Source organism: Mycteria americana, chromosome 1 (assembly GCF_035582795.1).
Source record: "Mycteria americana isolate JAX WOST 10 ecotype Jacksonville Zoo and Gardens chromosome 1, USCA_MyAme_1.0, whole genome shotgun sequence".
NCBI classification, from domain to species: domain Eukaryota; kingdom Metazoa; phylum Chordata; class Aves; order Ciconiiformes; family Ciconiidae; genus Mycteria; species Mycteria americana.
Genome location: NC_134365.1, coordinates 147,496,641 through 147,514,938, shown reverse-complemented (window position 1 = coordinate 147,514,938; position 18,298 = coordinate 147,496,641). Strand labels below are relative to the sequence as shown.

Here is an 18,298-nt window from a genome sequence, read left to right as displayed (position 1 = left end):
TAATGTTACAAGGCAGCTTTGTAAAGCCTGTTGTCCTGGTTTCAGCTGGGATAGTTAATTTTCTTCCTAGTAGCTGGTATAGTGCTGTGGTTTGGATTTAGGATGAGAATAACGTGATAACACACTGATGGTTTAGTTGTTGCTAAGCAGTGCTTACACTAGTCAAGGACTTTTCAGCTTCCCATGCTCTGCCAGCAAGGAGGTGCAGAAGAAGCTGGGAGGGGGCACAGTCAGGACAGCTGACCCCAACTGGCCAATGGGCTATTCCATACCATATGGCGTCATGCTCAGCATAGAAACTGGGGGGCAGTGATCGCTGCTCAGGGAGGGCTGGGCCTCGGTCAGCAGGTGGTGAGCAATTGCATCACTTGTTTTTCCTGGGTTTTGTTCCTCTCTCACTCTTGTTGTTTTCCTTTTCATTACAATTTTTTATTATTATTTTTTTCCAATTATTAAACTGTTCTTATCTCACCCCACGAGTTTTCTTACTTTTGCTCTTCTGATTCTCTCCCCCATCCCACCGGGGCACGGGGGAGGGTGAGCGAGCGGCCATGTGGTGCTTGGTTGCTGGCTGGGGCTAAAGCAGGACACCTGTTTAAATAGTTTTGAAGAAACTAAGAGCCCTCCCAGCCTGAAGCATGTTACAATTGTTTCAAAGACTCTTCACTATAAGCTGAGGAGATATATTTGTCTAACCATATGTATCAATTCTACTTCATACGAGATTAAAGCCTTTTTGGTTGTAAAGCACACAGTATTAATTAAGTAGATTAATAAACCATGCCATTTCCCTAACCCTGTAGAACGTCTCTTTCCCTTACACACCATATGCAGTAAGTATTTCTTTTCTGTGAGAGTGTAAAACCTGGGTAACGTGGATTTTGGTGGGAGGCCCTGGGGTAAGACGCGGGAATGAACTAGGCCCAGCCGCAGGGAAACAGCGTCGCAGTGACTCGCTGTCCGCCACCGCTACGGGGCCTTTTAAAAACCGAAGCCGACGCTGGGTAAGGCAGAGCCGTTTCCACGACGAGCTTTTCCCCCGTCCCGCGGGAGGCGCTGGCCCGCCTCGCCCCGGGCTGCCGCCGTCCGCCCGCCCACCTGTGACCGGAGGGGCGGCGGGGCCCAGGCGGGCCGCTGGGGGGCGCCGCGGGGAGGCGGGGGCCGGCCGTTAACGGCGGCGGCGACTCCCGCGCGCCCCAGGGGCAAGGGGAGGGAGGGGCTATGGGGAGGAGCACGTGACCCGAGGTGGGCGGGGCGCCCGGCCCCGCCGCTGCCTCGCTCTGGGCCGGGCCGCGCCCCTTCCGGCGGGCGCTGCCGGAATCAGCGGGGAGGGGGCGGCCGGGCCCAGGACGCCGCCTGCCCTCGCCTCCCGCCGTCGTTGCCCGCCGCGCCCCGCTGCCGGTTCTCCCCCCTTCCCCTCATGGCGGTGGAGCGCGCGGGCACCGGCCCCTCCCACCGCCCGCTCCGGCCTCCCCCTCCCCCCTCTCCTCCTCTTTGTCCGCGCGTGGCGGCGGCCGCGGGGCCCTTCCCGGCGGGGATGTGAGGGGCGGTGACCGCAGGTAACCGGGAAGAGGCGGGCGGGCTCGCCGAGGGGAGGGGGCCCGGCTGGTCGCGGGCTGGCTGAGGGGCGGCGGCGGGCCCGGCCGGCCCCTCGGAGGGCGGGGTGAGGAGGGGAGGCGGCGGTTGGGGGCGCTCGGGGGGGGGGGGGGCAGTGCCTGCGGCCGCGAGGCGCGTCCCCGCCCCCACGTGCGGCCGTGGCCCGCCCGGCCGGAGCGAGGGCCCCGTCGCCGGCAGGGGCCCTGCCCACGCCTCGGGGCTCCGGGTCGGCCCCGCCGCCCAGGGGCTCCGGCTGTTCCGGCTGCTGCCTGCCTTCCTGATGCCGCCTCGGGAGCGCCGGTGCCGGGGTGCCTCCCTCCCCGCCTCGGCTCCCTCCCCCTGAGGCGCGCAAGGTCCTTGGCGTTCGGTGCTGCGGGTGAGGAACGAGCAGGCCGGGGCGAGCCGTGCTGCCTGCGGGCGGGTGGCGGTGGTTGCGTAGCTGTCACGGCTCCGGGCGTTGAACCTGTCTGCAGAAGCCCGAGGAGATCTTCGCCATGCCGGTTTCTCCGTAGTGGGAAACTTGCTGTGGTTTGGGCTCAGAAGGTCAGGATTAAGAAAAAATAAATCTGGGTGTTTGTTAGGTTCTCTGTCTGGACAGAATTGGCAAGTTACAGTACGCTAGTTCTGCCAGAGCTCCAGAGCTGTCGTACTTCTTAATGGAGTGTGCGTGTTGTTAACCAGGGAGCTAAAGCAGTTTGTCTCCAGGTTGGTTCAGGATTGAGTTTAGCTGAGGTTGAGGGTTGTGCGGCTTGGTTCCAGATCAACTTCAGCAGAACTTCAGAGCCCTGGCAGTGCTTTAGTTTGAGGTGGAAAAAAATAATTTTAGCTTTTCATTGTAGTTCAGAATGGTGATTTTTGTTCATTCTTATACCATGAAGATACAGGCTGGGTCTGACTCTTTAGTCCTTGATTTTTTTTCTGATCTTTTTCAACCAGTCAACTTCCTCTGTTTTCCAGCAATATCTTGAACATTATTTTTAATTACAACATAATAAACGTAAGTCATCATGGCTCTTCCTGAATGCTTTTGATGTGCCTCATTGTATACAGTTAGGTTTTTTCCCCTGAAAGGTAACAAGTTCATTGATAGGAAATTATTGCGTAAGTTTTCATCAGTATCATTGTATTTAGAATTCAGTGTCACACCAGTTCCTCCTTCATTAAAGTTATTAATTCTCAGGATAAATTTCCGGCAAATAGAAAGCAGGTTACAACAGATTATCAGTCATGTAACAGTGTCTAATGTCTAGATTCGACTTTAACTTATTGCGTCATCTTAAATTTGAAACTGCCCATCTTAAAATACTGAAGGTAGGACTTCAGTGAACCTGTGCTGGTGACTCATCCTACTGAGAGTGGAGCTAGTGTACTAGGTACAGCAAAGATGAAGCAAGTCATGTAATCTACTCTTATCTTGACTCTGTATTGATAAACTTCTAGGAAATACAGTATCAGCTATAAAGCACCATCTGTAGTTTGTGTTCAGTTAATGAACAGCACTTTGTTTTGGTGAAGATACTTCTTAGTTTTATGTGAAAATGCTTTAATTGAAGGTCACTCTTTTTATAGAAGAGAATAACTACAAATAGAAAATACAAAGAATAAGATGTACAAAAATTTTTAGTGTGGTGTTTTTCTTGTTTTCTCCCAGTTTCTTAAAATGGAATGCTTGTTGCTTTTGCTTTATTAATAGAAATCTGCTATAAAGGATAAGTTTCCTCACAGTTTAACTAAAACTTTTAAAATAGGCGACTTTAGAACTGTTAACATATGTTTTGCTTTCTGAGTACTTGTGCCTCTAACATTATATTATACATGCATATATGTAACATCTTTATAAACAAATATTTTTTTACCTTGCCTATGTAATATGTAAATAATTGTGCGTGTAAGTTTGCACACTCATTTAACTTTGACAAAGCTGGAAAACTGTATCTGTATTGGTGCAGATTTACAGTGCAAAATTGAAGGTACTGTTTCCTAAATAATGTATACAGAATCTTTGGGTGCTGTACGTGTGCATCTTGGCCTTTTAAAGATGCACGTGACTAAGTTTCGAACCAGCAGCTCTTTTGTCTTAATGCTAAGTTGTATCTGTCCTTTCAATGTTCTCTCTATGCCTGTGTTTAAAAGATATGTTCATGAGTGGACAGAACATAACTGAGGAAGACTTGGATTAAAGAGTTAAGTATGCTTTTGGGGATTTTAGTAATCTTGCTGAGAATATTTCTGTGTTCATACTCCCCACTGCCCCAGAGTTCTGTATATAAACATCCTCTGAAAACTTACCATACCAAAGCCAATAATTAAAACTTTATATTAGTTTTTGTAATGAAAGTGTCTTAGCACTTAAGTTACAGAACAAAACTGAAAGGACTAGGATGGTATTTCAGTTTTACTTTAGCATGTTACCTTCTAAAGAATAGCTTAGATCTCTGGTTAGTTTCTTTGATTAGTGAAGTGAAAAGCAAAGGGATGAAATAACTGTAACGCTTCCAGTGAGACATATGTAAGGAAGATCAAATTTATAACCACACTACTTTGTTATTCAAGTGTTTTTAAAACAAATATCCTGTCTCTTTTTAAAGCATAGATGAGACAATGTACAGTCTTGTGTGTCATACATGAAAATGAAATTAAGTTGAAATGATGGACATAATTTTTTTAGCTGAGTTCTTAAAATGCCAATTAATGTTATTTTTTTACTTACATTTTAGAAACCTAACATTGAAATATTTAAGAAGTGAATGCCTCTGGATTTTGGAACAAAATTGGTATGTATAATGAGCCTTCGAAAGGTTAATCACTGAACATTTGGATTCTTGTTGTTAGGGAGTGTTTCTGTTTCCTGTCATTTTTTGCCTGTGGAAAGGAAGAAGGGAACACATAATAGTCAATGTGTATTTGTTAAAAGCAACTTGTTGATTCAACCCCTTTTTCTTCCATGAAAAGCTTTATGGCTAGGAGGGCATTAAATAGGTGCTCTATTTCAGTGTTCGAAACATAAAACTTCTTCTGGAGCTCTTGTAAATAAGCAGAACTGAGAATAAAATACCACAGAACAGTTCAAAAGATGCTGACTGGCTGTACCTGGAGTAACTATGACTAATGTCTTGTCAAAACAGACCTTTGTTTAAAAACCCTTCTGTGTGAGTCACGTCTGAATCTTGTGCTGTTTAATATTAGTGATCTGGCTGAAAGGACAAAGAAATAATTAATGGCATTGAGCAGGGAAGGGTTGCCAGTGTGTAAACTCAGATGAATATTTTCAGGAAACATTTCTGAAAAAGAGATGCTTTTTATAGGAGTAAATGAAAGTTATTACACCCAGGCAGGAATAAACTGCTATACAAATACAGTTTAGAGAACTGTAGTTCTATAGAAAAGAATTCAGAGGTCATACTACTAGAGAAGTTGAAGATAAGTCAACAGGGGATGACTGCTCAGGCAGGGCTAAGAAAACTACCCATTTTAGGTTGTATGAAAAGAAGTATAGTCTTCCACTGTATTGCCGAAGTAATAATAACTCAGCTAAAATAATGTATGCAGCTTTGGGAGTTGCATGTTATTAAAAAAAAAAAAGTGAGCTATTGGGAAAGGACCCAGAGGGTGGCACAGCAGGAAGTGCCAAGCACCTAATGTGCAGAGTAATGTTAAGATTTGGGTGCAAAGATAAAGGGAGTTGTATCTTTTCCAAGTCCAGAGTGGACAAACATAATGGGCTTTGGTAGTCAAAGTGAAGATCTAGATGAAGATCATTAGAGAATGACAGTTCTTAACAGCATCAAAGCATGGCTGCACTGTTTGTGAAGTTTCCTTTATAAGTGTTTCCTGGGAGAAGCTTGGCTGAATTATCTGTAGATGAGGAGCAATGGTGAATGACACTGTACATGGCAAAGGGTTGAAGTAAATGGCCTGTTAAGGTCCTTTTTAGCTTAGTGACATCATGCTGTTCACAGTTAAGATGGTTGGTTTTTAGACAAGAAAATTGTGAATTCTAGCATTTAAATATTTTAGCATATATTTAGATTACTTCTAGGAGAAAAGACTGTCTCCTGAACTCTTGAGGGCTAGTGGCCAAGTAGTCAAAGTTGGAACAATCCACCATGTTTACTTTTACCAACTGTAATTATTGCTTCCATACAACATAAAGTTTGTGGAAGCGATACTAATTTTCTTTGGCTGATAACTCCCTCATACTTATGCTTATCTGCTTTTAAATGTAAAATATTATTTCATCTCATGACACCACTTTTAGTGTTTCCGAATATTTAGAGAGCTTACTTGTTACAATAAATATATAACATCTTTTGAGCGCTGTGTATGTGCTGCTTTTGGGAGAAAAGGGCTTTCCAGCAAACAGGCAAAGAAGTGTTACCTTGTGTTTTAGACCAGAGACTGTGTATCTTGTCAGCATTTGTGATACTTCTCGGTTACATCTTAAAAATAAGCAAACAAACTTTGTGGCTGATCTGGACTTGCTTATGTCCCACAGGTTTTTTCAGAAAGCTTTTTCTCAGTCTCTCCGTGTCTGATAACCCTCAAACTCAGTATACGTTCCCTGTGTTGTCTGCCATTGTACGGTTGCACGCTGAGAGTTGTGACTCATGATACTAGATAATCCACAGGCAGTTTGTAAATGGGTGGTTCTTTGAGGCATTGTAAATGCTGTAGCCTCTGTGGATAGGAAAGTCTCATCCCCTCATTACACCTCTGAAATCAGAGCAGCAAACTAGTCTTCCTTCATGAACCTGCTAGTCTTGGGTGGATGAAATATTCTCTGTGTTAAAATCAGCTGTGAACTTGATTAAAGAACCTTTGCAGAACTACACCAAATACAACTAAAACCACTGCCAGCTTTAACTCCTACATTTTCTGGCTTCTCTCCTGTTTATAACTTAGCAGTGGCTCTGGCTGCTGGAATGGGACAGCTTTGGCATGCATGTCCCAAAGCTGAACTGTGAGAAGAGTATTATTCCAGAAACTGCTCATTTTGTGGCTTTTTTTCTTATTTCCAAAGATAATAATTTTCCTTGATGATATTTATGAGGACGCATTAGTTCCTCTTCTTTTACTACGTCTTAGGGTTAGAATTAAACTAGTGATTTCCTGAAGTGTAAAACTTCCTATGCCTGGTATTGCTTTGACTTTGCAGCTGTACGTGTCAGTTCTACACATGCATCTGTCGTGGTTTAGCCCCAGCTGGCAACTAAGCACCACACAGCCGCTCACTCACTCCCCCCCGGTGGGATGGGGGAGAGAATTGGAAGAGCAAAAGTAAGAAAACTCGTGGGTTGAGATAAAGACAGTTTAATAGGTAAAGCAAAAGCTGCGCACGCAAGCAAAGCAAAGCAAGGAATTCATCCAGTCCTTCCCATGGGCAGGCAGGTGTTCAGCCATCTCCAGGAAAGCAGGGCTCCATCACGCGTAATGGTTACTTGGAAGACAAACGCCATCACTCTGAACGTCCCCCCTTCCTTCTTCTTCCCCAGCTTTATATACTGAGCATGAAGTCCTATGGTATGGAATAGCCCTTTGGTCAGTTTGGATCAACTATGCTGGCTGTGTCCCCTCCCAGCTTCTTCTGCACCTGTGCTGTGTGCAGAGTGAAACAAAATCTCTTCAGAGAGAAGTTGGGTTCACCATGACTGTGCAGCAGAAATGGTCAGCAAATGTAGACATCTGTATAAACCTTAGATGGAAGTATGGCAGTCCAGCCCAAGCAGAAATGGGACTGGCCATGTCTGTGAGGACAAATAAACTTAGCAAGAAAAGCTAGCAGTAATTTATGTGAAGTATGATTTGAGTCATTTACAAGATTAACAAAGTGGTTGACAGGGAATCAAAAACACTTTAATGTATTTGGGACATGGGGGAGACTAGAACTACTAGTTTTGAAGTGTAGCATCCTTAGGGTGTTTTTCAGTCTAAATTCAGAAAATTACCTGTTAGCTCGCAAGTCTTCCTCATTCTTCTGCAGATTCTTCCTCTACTCCAAAGAAAAGCAGCCTGTGCTTCTTCCCTTGTCTGTGAAATGCAGTGGGTAGAAGCCGTCATGGTGGGACTAACTGATGCTTTTTACCTCTGTCAGAAATGTTTTCATGTAGATGAACCCAGGGAGAGAAAAAAAAAAGTGGTTTTGCCAGTATAGTGAGTTCTGTTTTAGTAAAAAGCTACACTAGTAAAAATACTCCCGTTAGTAATATGACTAGAGTAGCAACTGTTAAAAACACTGGTAGAGTAGCAAAGCTCAGCCAAAGAAGCCCCCCTCCCCAAGGTGATGCTATACCAGTATCACATCTTATACCAGCTGGAGCTAGAAGAACACTCTTACCTTGATTACCTGAACAGTGTGACTTATGACTGCTAGAAAAGATGGTAGAGAGAACAGTCACAAAAGTCTCTTGATGTCTTTTCCTTGCATTTAAAAAAATGCCTTTATTCTTCAGGGGACTGAAAGTCTTGCTCTGACTTCAAAACCAGAGAAATACTTGATGCAGTTAGTGAGGTGGCTTCTTCTGGTCTGTCTCCTGCACTAATGATTTGTCTTTTTTGGTTTTGTTTGATAGATGATTTTCTATCATGCAAGAATCTACTTAAGTTTATTTTTAACAGTTGCAAGAAAATGAAAGCAGACCCTTGCAGTTCACTTACTTACATTTTTCCTACAAGATATTAAAAATTACTATGCCAGGATTAAGGGAAGAGGATTTGAGAATTTTGAACTGTGGATCTTGCAGCATTTTGCATAGTGCCATGTTGAGTGCTTAAAATGGGACTGTGTTCCTATACTTTTTCACAGCCTAACTGGATGCAAGTAAGAGAATCTGCGTTCAGTTTTAATGTTAACCTACGTCTAGCTCTCTGCTAGGTTGTTCCTAGGAGTGTAGCAGATTAATCAAAGTCGGAAGCAAGAACGTACAGGGAAAAGTAGTTTTGGAAGAAAACAGGTTTTGAAGAAACAGGTGCAGGAATTGGAACTGTGAACTAGCATGGCAGACCGGAATATGATTTTATCTAGTCCTGGACTCCCAGTGGGTGCATCCATCTCTGCCTGGGCATGAAGGAGGGTGCTCGATATTGCAGTGCCTTGACACCAGCATTGTACTCCTGCCTGGGGAAGCTGCTGCTGTGTCTCAGCATTAAAGCTGTGGAATTCATATTCCAATAAGCACTGAAATGGAAACATTTTATTCCATCCTCTTCTTTTCTCCCTTTTACTTTTAAATCAAAAGCTTGTTAATGCAGCTTATGCCGTATGCCATGCTTACGGAAATAAAAATTGTTTTATCTATAGGTGGTTTCTTCCTTTAGAATAGTTCTCTATACTGCCATAATTATCAGTTGTCTTGAAGTCAAAGCCTAAAAATAGTTTTCATTTCTCTTCATACTATAGAGAGGATAATCACCATGAAACTACTTTGAGCTTTTTTTCTTCAGTTTAAAAGTTATTTATAGAGATACCTTAAATTCAAAATCTTGTGTGTTAGATGGAATCCAGGATATCCTCATTGCACCTTCTAATGGGAGAAAAGATGCATTGAAAATAATTTTCTTGTTAAGCTGGAGGTTGAGTATGTAAAATCTTGCTTTCTAGCCTAAAAATGGCTATCTTCTGCTAAGCTGTTGCTGAAGGTCTTGCCTAACTAAATTTGGAGTCTTAGCAGGCTAGGTGAAAGCTTTTAAACTGTAAACTCTTAATAGCTACTGTAGCTAAGCTGAAAAGATGCTTCATACAGGTATGGGAAGTTCTTTGTAAAATACATCAGCAACCAGATGCCTTATTTCTTGTTCCAGATTTCCCTGTTTGTTAGAGGATAAGTGCATGTGCATACTTCTCAAGCTTGTTTGTGTTCACGAAATTACTATATGATTAAACACCCATTCTGATTTTCTTTTTCATTTTTCTAGTGAGTTTACATGGAAGAAATGCTGTGGCTGTTCTCAAACTCTCTTACAAACTGATTTCGATGTAAGTACTTGTTTGATCAGTATTGTCAGTTACATGGTGTGCCGGACACAGATCTGTGTACTTTATGAAAAGTAAAATAAATCGCACATCTTTAACTTTTCCTAAACTTTTTTCAAATAACTTTTATTTGTTTGGGTTTCAGTTTTTATATGCCAGGTCAGAAGCCCTTCCTTCTGTGTGTTCAGACTTGTTAGTTACTCATCAATGATTCAAGCTTACACATGCTTCAAAGATTGCCTTTCCCCTCCCCCCCCCCCCCCCAAACGCTTATAGCAGAGACTATTCACAGGAGAACCAGTCACATGAGCTGTTGAGGATTTTCCTACACAGTACATATTTCTACTAATCTAATTCTGATGTGTTTATTTTGCTCAGGTTTCAGTGTTGCATCATCTTGTGTTGAATAACAGAAGTTCTACTGTTCATTGATCAATGTGACAGTCTTTAGTAGTTTACGAGATGAGCCAAACTCGTGGGAGATATGACTTCTGTATTGGTCTGGTGTTGGCTATGAGTTCCAGTATTTTCATTGGAGGAAGTTTCATCCTGAAAAAGAAAGGCCTTCTCCGGTTAGCTAGGAAAGGCTCCATGAGAGCAGGTAAATACATGTTTAAGAAACTTGGTGACATTTAAGTATTGCTGTTTAACAGAAGATTACTAAACTTACGATCTTGTTTTGACTTTTTTTGTTTGTTACAGGTATGTGAAACCTAAAACATAGAGCTGATGTGTTTTTTCTCTTGCCAGATACAGCTAACTCTGTGTGATACATACTATTTAATTTGCATGTAGTGCCCTCTAGGGATACTTGTTGAATGATTTCTTCATATGTCAGTTACATCTGAATTGTACTTGCAAATTGAACTTGGAACCAGCAGTCTTAACTACATCTATGCTCCTGAATGAGTGAATTTAGGAGAATGTTAACTTCATTTGAGTGTCGGGAGATTGTTTTAGAAGACTGAAAATCACATGTAATGATCATGTGTAATGAATAGTGTCCCTCGAGGGTTCATACTGGAACTACTACTATTTAATGTCTTCACCAGTGACGTAGACAGTGGGATCGAGTCCACTCTCAGCAAGTTTGCAGATGACACCAAGCTGAGTAGTGTGGTTGATTTGCTGGAGGGAAGGGATGCCATCCAGAGGGACCTTGACAGGCTTGAGGAGTGAGCCTGTGCAAACCTCATCAAGTTCAACAACGCCAACTGCAAGGTCCTGCACCTGGGTCGGGGCAATCCCTAGTATCAACAGGGACTGGGGGATGAATGGATTGAGAGCAGCCCTGCAGAGAAGGACTTGGGGATACTCATGGATGAACAATTGGACATGAGCTGGCAATATGCACTGGCAGCCCAGAAAGCCAATTGTATCCTGGGCTGTCAAAAGCAGCTTGGCCAGCAGGTCGAGGGAGGTGATTCTCCCCCTCTACTCCGCTCTGGTGAGAGCCCACCTGGAGTACTGTGTCCAGCTCTGGGGTCCTCAGCACAGGAAAGACAGGGACCTGTTGGAACGGGTCCAGAGGAGGGCCACAAAAATGATCAAAGGGATGGAACACCTCTCCTATGAGGAAAGGCTGAGAGAGTTGGGGTTGTTCAGCCTGGAGAAGAGAACGCCCCAGGGAGACCTTACAGCAGCCTGCCAGTACTTAGAGGAGGCTTAAAAGAAAGATATAGAGAGAATTTTTACCCGGGCCTGTAGTGACAGGACAAGGGGCAATGGTTTTAAACTGCAAGAGGATACATTTAGATAGGATGGTTGCAGCATCCTCAGATGAGTCAGAGGGTTGAATCTGAATACTTTTAATTTAATACCTGTCATCTCTGCTTCTAGAAGATGATTGATCTTGAGATACATAATTCATGCTCCCTTGTTTGGAATGGGCAAGTGTGACTGCATTTCACATGTTTGTACATATAATCAACCACATAAGCCACATACAATTTCCACAAAGTAGCGTTCTCGTAAGAGACACAAAACTTGGCTTTTCATGTCATTACAATGCGTTGAAAACTGTTTTGCAGGGTAATGCAAATATGGTCATCAATGCCATTTCTAATACAAAAAGAATCCAACAAACTAGTTTTCAAAGTAGGCTGTAGGAGGCATATGCACATCAGAAATTTGAAGATTTTACTTCAACTCTTCTAACTATAAAGCCTAAGTATCAAAAGATTGCCTGTGTTTTTAAGGGCATGGGCTGCAAAAATTATTTTGGTGATGTTATCAGTGATGGGGCTTACTGTTTGTTGATGTATGCTTTTAATGGAGTAGCAAACATTCTTTCAATTTTAGGTCAAGGTGGTCATGCATACCTTAAGGAGTGGCTGTGGTGGGCTGGACTTCTTTCAAGTAAGTATCAAAAATATATTCAAGTAACTATCAAAAATATAATCTGCATTATATAATTTAAGTAAATAACTGTGCCACAGATTGCAGCAGTGGTTACAAAAAAGGAGTGAGACGGGGATTCTACAATGTATGGTAATGCTGTCTGGTGATTTGATGGGGGCCGCTCTAATGATTTTAATATAACTTCTCTCACACCACAATTCTTTCATTAATTTAACTGCCCTTTTTGGGCAGTGGAACTAGGCAGATGTTGGTCTTCCTGTATCTCTTCGCTAGCATATGCATTCTGTTTTTTGTCTTAGCAGAGAAGTGCTTAGATATATAGGATCCTTTAGAGGGAAGCGTATTTTGGGATGATGTCTATTTTCTGAACTTTTTTTTTTTTTTGCATTGCTTAAACTCTCAACTTACTGGCTGTGTTCAGGTAACTATGGCTTAATGTATGCATTGCCGTGTACCCTGCTATTGCAGATTTCTCCATGCAGAAGTTCATGACTCAAGTTGGCAGGCTAGGGAGCTACAACATAGACACCAAAATAAAACACCTTCTAATTTGGCTGAATTAATTTTAATACCTGTTGTAGTCCCCCAGCCTGTTTTTAAAATATAATAGCGGGGTGTGTGTGTGTGTGTGTTCTGCTAGTACCGTTAGCTGAACACTATAATTAGACTTTTCCATTGTTCCCTTACTGCGTGTTTGTGTCTACAAGAACACTTGCACTGATTCACAGGTTTGTTGCGTAAGACAGTCTAACTCTTTTTTTAATTATTATTATTACTCTGCAGTGGGAGCTGGCGAAGTAGCTAACTTTGCTGCCTATGCTTTTGCACCAGCTACGTTAGTGACTCCTTTAGGAGCTCTCAGTGTTCTTGTAAGGTAAGAAACACTAACAGAAAGCAGTGCAATTTCAGAGAGAGAAGTAAGATATTTATTTAGAAATATGTTACTGAAATATGCTGTAATAAATGTGATCTGTTCTTAATAAATAAAGAGTGCTTATAAACACCAGGGGTGACTTTAAGTTTCTCCAAATGTGAAGTGCCTATGCTATGAAAGGGTTCTAGCAATGCATCTACACCTTGATCTGTGACATTATCATCTTCTGCATTTCAAAACCGTGTTGTATACAGCAGAGTAGTACTTTCATTCCCGAGTTAAGATTTTTGTCTTTTAAAAATTATTTTCACAAGTGCTTAGGTACAGAGTTTTTTGGGAGGCAGCAGAAAAACAGGGTTCTGGGGAGAGATGCCAAATATTAACAGGTAGTTCTGTCCATAGCAAGTATCTTGAGAAAGAAAATCAACTATGTAGCTATTTTTAAGCTGCACATTGTGTATGCGAGTGACCTGTACAGGCAAAGCAACCTGTAAGTTGATGAGCAAATGAATGAGATATTACTAATTCCATGTTTGCTGGTGCATTTTTTTCTTTTTAGTGCCATTCTGTCATCCTTCTTTTTAAATGAAAAACTTAATCTACATGGAAAAATAGGGTGTTTGTTAAGTATACTGGGATCAACTGTGATGGTAATTCATGCTCCACAAGAGGAGGAAGTAGAAACTTTGGATGAAATGTCCCACAAACTAGGTGATCCAGGTAAGAAAAATGCTGGCTTAATCTGTACGCAGCCCATCATTTCTTCATTGTAGTTTCATTACTGCTGCTTTCACATTCCAAGAAGATGGCCTGTGTCTGCTTCATGTTGTCAAAATGAAGCAGAGATTTGAATTCTGTGACATAGTTCCATAGGGAGCTTTGCATCATGCCAGTGAACTTGTCTGGCCTTGAACAAAGTGTCTTGATGTGAACCACTGAGATGACAGTTTAAACAAATGCAGCAGCACAGTTGGATAAACACAACTTCTATAAATTTTAATTGAAGCGTGACAGCCTCAGCCCAACCTTGAGCTATCCGTAAAATGAAAAAGTAGGTGCTGTGGTAAGTGTCTGCTGAGAAGTGTAATCCTGGAGACTGGCTCCTATGCTTACGTGGAAGATGAGGCACTCACAAATCCACATCTGCAAAATACTATATATGCAAAGACAATTCCCATTTTAAACATGAGGAAATAGCCAGCACGGAGATGAAAAAGCTGATCTTAAGGAATGACCTGATTATTGGAAATCTGCTGATGAATGTGGCAGCCTGCCAAAAGGACCTCCCTAAAAAGCATTCAGACACAAGCCTGCATCCAGTGGCATCTACACCACAGTGAGCCTGTGTGTAAGGCAATTTAGCAATCCCATCCTGTAGTAGTCTTGCTGATAGACTGGTGAAGGTAATACAACATGCCTGAGGTTCATTCTTTGTTTTAGCTAGCTTACTAGAAAACTAGTTTAACTTCGATGTTGGAGTAATGAGAAGCATCCTGAATTCTTCTGTTTAAGCTGAGCCGATGGCAGTGTTAATGAGTGTTTTCTTGGTACCTCTAAGATGCTTTTGATAGTGTACATAAATAATATTTTTTTTTTTCCCCCAACCACAGGTTTTATGGTCTTCGCAACTCTTGTTGTCATTGTGTCTTTAATTCTAATTTTTGTGGTGGGACCTCGCCATGGACAGACCAACATTCTCGTGTACATAACAATTTGCTCTGTAATTGGAGCATTATCAGTCTCCTGTGTAAAAGGTTTGGGCATCGCTATAAAGGAACTTTTTGCAGGAAAACCAGTGCTGAAACATCCCTTGTCTTGGATTCTGCTGCTAAGCCTTATTGTCTGTGTGAGCACGCAGATCAACTATTTAAACAGGGCTCTGGATATATTCAACACTTCGATAGTGACTCCAATATATTATGTCATCTTTACAACATCTGTTTTAACTTGTTCTGCCATCCTGTTCAAGGAATGGCAACACATGGCGGCTGATGACATTATTGGCACCTTCAGTGGCTTCCTGACTATTATTGTGGGGATCTTTTTATTGCATGCCTTCAAAGATGTTAATTTCACCCTAGCAAATCTGCCCCTCTCTTTGCGGAAAGACGATAGAGCAGCAAATGGCACTTTGCTGAGCACATACGACTGCTTTAATCATGATGAAGAAAGTTCTGCCTGTCTAGGTGAAATACAATCCACTGAGAGCCTCTCAGCCAGGAGGAATGGAAGTCTGTCAGCCTTCTGAAAGTACCTATGTGATACTTAAGAAAAGAACAATTCTGTAACTCTGGATTTTTTTTTTTTCTGCTGTGAAATGTCTGAGCTTGTCTGGAAACTCATGTACTTTTTAACAGTATGTGTAGACAATCGTTGATTTTTTTTTTTAAGTTTGATTAGTTTGGATAAAGAACATTGAAGGGGTTTTTATTTGCCTTATTTTTACTTTAAAAAATACTGAAATGACCTCAGATCACAGCTGGGTTTGTTGCTTAAGTTATGTGTAAATACTTTCATTTCATTCTTCTGTTTTAAGATGTATTGCACTAATGACAATTTTATCAAAAATAAATTGCTTTATTTCTGCATCGGTGGTAAAAAGATTGCAGTGAACCTGAATCCTTTGTACTTGTGCCCTGACTGAACACTGAGTGATGTAAGCATACCAAAACACCAGCTGCAGTAAGTACTCTCGTCCTAGTTTGTGAAAGAGGAAAGGGAAAGCTACAACTGAGCAAGACTAATCCTTTGAAAATACTGCTTAACTAAAGCTGTATGCAAAACTTGCAGGATTTACATCAGAAAGCCCCAACTTTACCACATCAGAGTAACTGGCTGACAGCAACGAGGCAGGAGCTTCTGGTCTGCTCAACACTGCTGTGCCAGCTTATGCAGGAGGAAGGATTTGAGTTGTTACTAGTAGCCAAAAAAGCTACTCCCTCTTCAGGGGAAGAGGTCAGGTTCTGTCTGTTTGCTAGACCATGCTGCCCTGGCTCGGTAGAGCTGCTCTGTGGTTTTGATGTTACAGCTTGAACTCGCAGAGTTGCAGTTTTGTTTGTACTAATGCAGTTACTGGCTGTGACACTAAGTTTAAAAAAAGGGTAAAAAAAAAAGGGGGGGGGGGACATAATGTCATTGCTTAAAAAGGGGTGGGGAAGGTAGGCAGTAGTTTTTTTAGTTCACAAAGGCAGAAAATAAAAGTGTGTGCTATTTTTATAACAACATTTCTACTGTAGCTGTGAAGCTTAGAAATTATTTGGGACAGAAACAACTAGTTACTGCTGTAATTTGTCAGTTTTTGTGCTTACTGTTGAAAGAGTATAGTTTACAATCATTACCAGGACAAAAAAATAGCTCCCACCTGTGAAACTAACTCTAGTGCTTTCCTCTGGTATGTGTCAGACATGCAGGAGAGGCCAAGGTGTCAAGCAAGAAAAAGGTTCTTTAAATTCTGGTTGAAGAATGGGATTTGAACTTCTACCTACTCCTACAGGACATCACACCAGCAGCGCTCAGTCACAGAAACGTGTCCCTCTAATGCCTACGCAACAAAGAGCACAGTAAGAGGGAGCAGCAGGGAAGAAGTCAAACTGCTGAGGAGTTGCTGAACTCCTGGCTGCCACGCTTAGTACCAAAGCACCAGCCTAACCAAAGAGCAGGTTACAGTTTCATACAGTGGAGTCTGTTACTTTATGTTTTGGCCTCCAGACCCACTGGTTTTGATGAGAGAATTTAAAATGAAGAAGTTTGCTTTCTGTGCACCTTGCTCAACTTTTCCTTTTAGGTAGGAGAAGCAGTTACACCAGGTGAAGGGGTTTTAACTCAAAGTCTAATATCCTGCTGAGAATGAAAAAAGAGTAAGCTACCTTTAAAAATGTGAAACAAACATCTCATAGGACTAATGTCTGAATGATCTTAACCCCATACTAACTAAAAAGGAGAAGGAAAAAAAAAGATCTTAAAATCTGTATTAATGCTAGTAGTTTTAATGCTAGTAGTTTTAAGATGTTAGAAACCAATTTGCTTGCTGCTGCCAGTTAACCAGTAAGGATTAGAATTTACTTTATTCACACCATGATTAGTTATTTTAAAATATTTCTTAAACAAAAAAATTAGGCTTTATTAATTAACCATTTCTGCACCACAGTGCCAAGCCAAAGTCTTAAGTATGTGAGACTTCTCCTTAAACCAGTCATTATCTCAACAGATTAAGAAAGTTGTTCGTTTCCTTAATTTGAAACCTGAAGCACAGGGAAATGTTTGGTTGGCTAGAAGTCTTCTCTGCAGAGTGCTGTGATGGACAAAAAATAAATGTTTCCTAAAGAAAACTGGGTGTGAAGCATCTTGTAAAAGAAATCCTGCAACCAGCTGGTGTAACAAAGCACAAGTGTTTCCTACTTCTGTCTCTCTCGCACTAGGCAGCCTTGTGCATGCTCTCACCACAACAGAGACCACTCCAGAACAGCAGCCCTTGAGCACAGATGTCCTGGGAAAACCTGTGGTAGTGGAAATTTGCTTATGGATTGCCTGGCAAATCTCTTACCCTCTTGTTTTGCTGAGGAATTGCAGTTAATTTCTTTTCTTTCCTCAAAATCCAGTTCCCTGCCACCCCAGTACCTATGCATTCCTCATCTCCTGCATACCTCCTGTCAGACGCTCATTTCTACCTGTTACTGGACTTGATTCCATTGCTGTGAAACATCTGAAAAGAGCTGAGCAGGAGAAAAGATGGGCTGTAACCTAACCTTGAACTAGTAAGAGAGGAGGGAGAAAAACGGGTTCTCAAAGGGATGCGTTCTTGGTTTCACACTATGGGTTAGAAACATCAACCCAGTAACATCTCCAGAAATCCATATTCTGGGTGAAGCGTGTAATTACCCATCTGTGTCTGTTCCAACCATCTTGACTCGTGTTTGTTTTGGGAAAATACTTTTGGGTTGATCCTAACAGCTGGCTGACTATCCAACACCACTAAACAGCTCCATTAGGAGCCTGCAGTAAGCAAGCAGGAGTTACTACTATTGGCTGAACAGGTTGCTTGAAAATTCATGTTTTACAAACAATTTTACTGATGCAGTGTTTGCGTGATACAGTAAGTGTAATTAAACACTTTCCATAAGTAAATCATGATTAACATCATTAGAGCGTAGGTACTGGGAGAGATTACACTTGATCACTGTATTCAAGATTCTTGTAAACAAGAATTCCTTATCACTTGTAAACATGTATTTTGGTCCACAGGTATGTATCTCTAACCAAAATATAAATTGTGTTAGAAGCTCTCATTAGGAAAAAGTAAACAGTCCCTGTTCTACTCAATCAAATGACTGCCTTTTAAAAAGATCAGAATACTATCAGTTGCCTCCATGTTAAATAACTTTGCAACGATCACCTTAATTAGCCTTCATTTCCATAATTACTGATCTCAGAGAATAGTTTTGCAAAGAGGAGAAATCATCAACTGACTAGAAAAATTATTCACAAAGCACCAGCAGAGT

General features: G+C 41.8%; 1 protein-coding gene across 4 annotated transcripts; it reads left to right on the top strand.

Moving 5' to 3' along the window:
- The first annotated feature begins 1,281 nt into the window (after nucleotides 1-1,281).
- NIPA2 (NIPA magnesium transporter 2) lies at nucleotides 1,282-15,202 on the top strand. Of its 4 annotated transcripts, none has more exons than XM_075523383.1 (8): nucleotides 1,282-1,559; nucleotides 4,314-4,370; nucleotides 9,508-9,568; nucleotides 9,944-10,166; nucleotides 11,867-11,923; nucleotides 12,710-12,800; nucleotides 13,360-13,520; nucleotides 14,411-15,202. In XM_075523383.1, the coding sequence occupies exons 4-8, from the start codon at nucleotides 10,028-10,030 to the stop codon at nucleotides 15,046-15,048; spliced, it is 1,086 nt and encodes a 361-aa protein (XP_075379498.1). In that variant the 5' UTR covers nucleotides 1,282-1,559; nucleotides 4,314-4,370; nucleotides 9,508-9,568; nucleotides 9,944-10,027; the 3' UTR covers nucleotides 15,049-15,202. The 4 variants fall into 4 exon arrangements, with proteins under 4 accessions (XP_075379498.1, XP_075379507.1, XP_075379516.1 ...); XM_075523392.1 differs by lacking the exon at nucleotides 1,282-1,559 and adding an exon at nucleotides 1,736-1,972; XM_075523401.1 differs by lacking the exon at nucleotides 1,282-1,559 and adding an exon at nucleotides 1,991-2,139.
- Nucleotides 15,203-18,298: the final 3,096 nt, after the last annotated feature.

Bases quoted from the DNA above. Each gene is read 5' to 3' on its own strand.
- NIPA2 (XM_075523383.1), top strand. From the start codon at position 10,028: ATGAGCCAAACTCGTGGGAGATATGACTTCTGTATTGGTCTGGTGTTG. The intron at 10,167-11,866 runs GTAAATACATGT...TTTCAATTTTAG, and splicing joins GAAAGGCTCCATGAGAGCAG to GTCAAGGTGGTCATGCATAC. The intron at 12,801-13,359 runs GTAAGAAACACT...TTTTCTTTTTAG, and splicing joins GCTCTCAGTGTTCTTGTAAG to TGCCATTCTGTCATCCTTCT.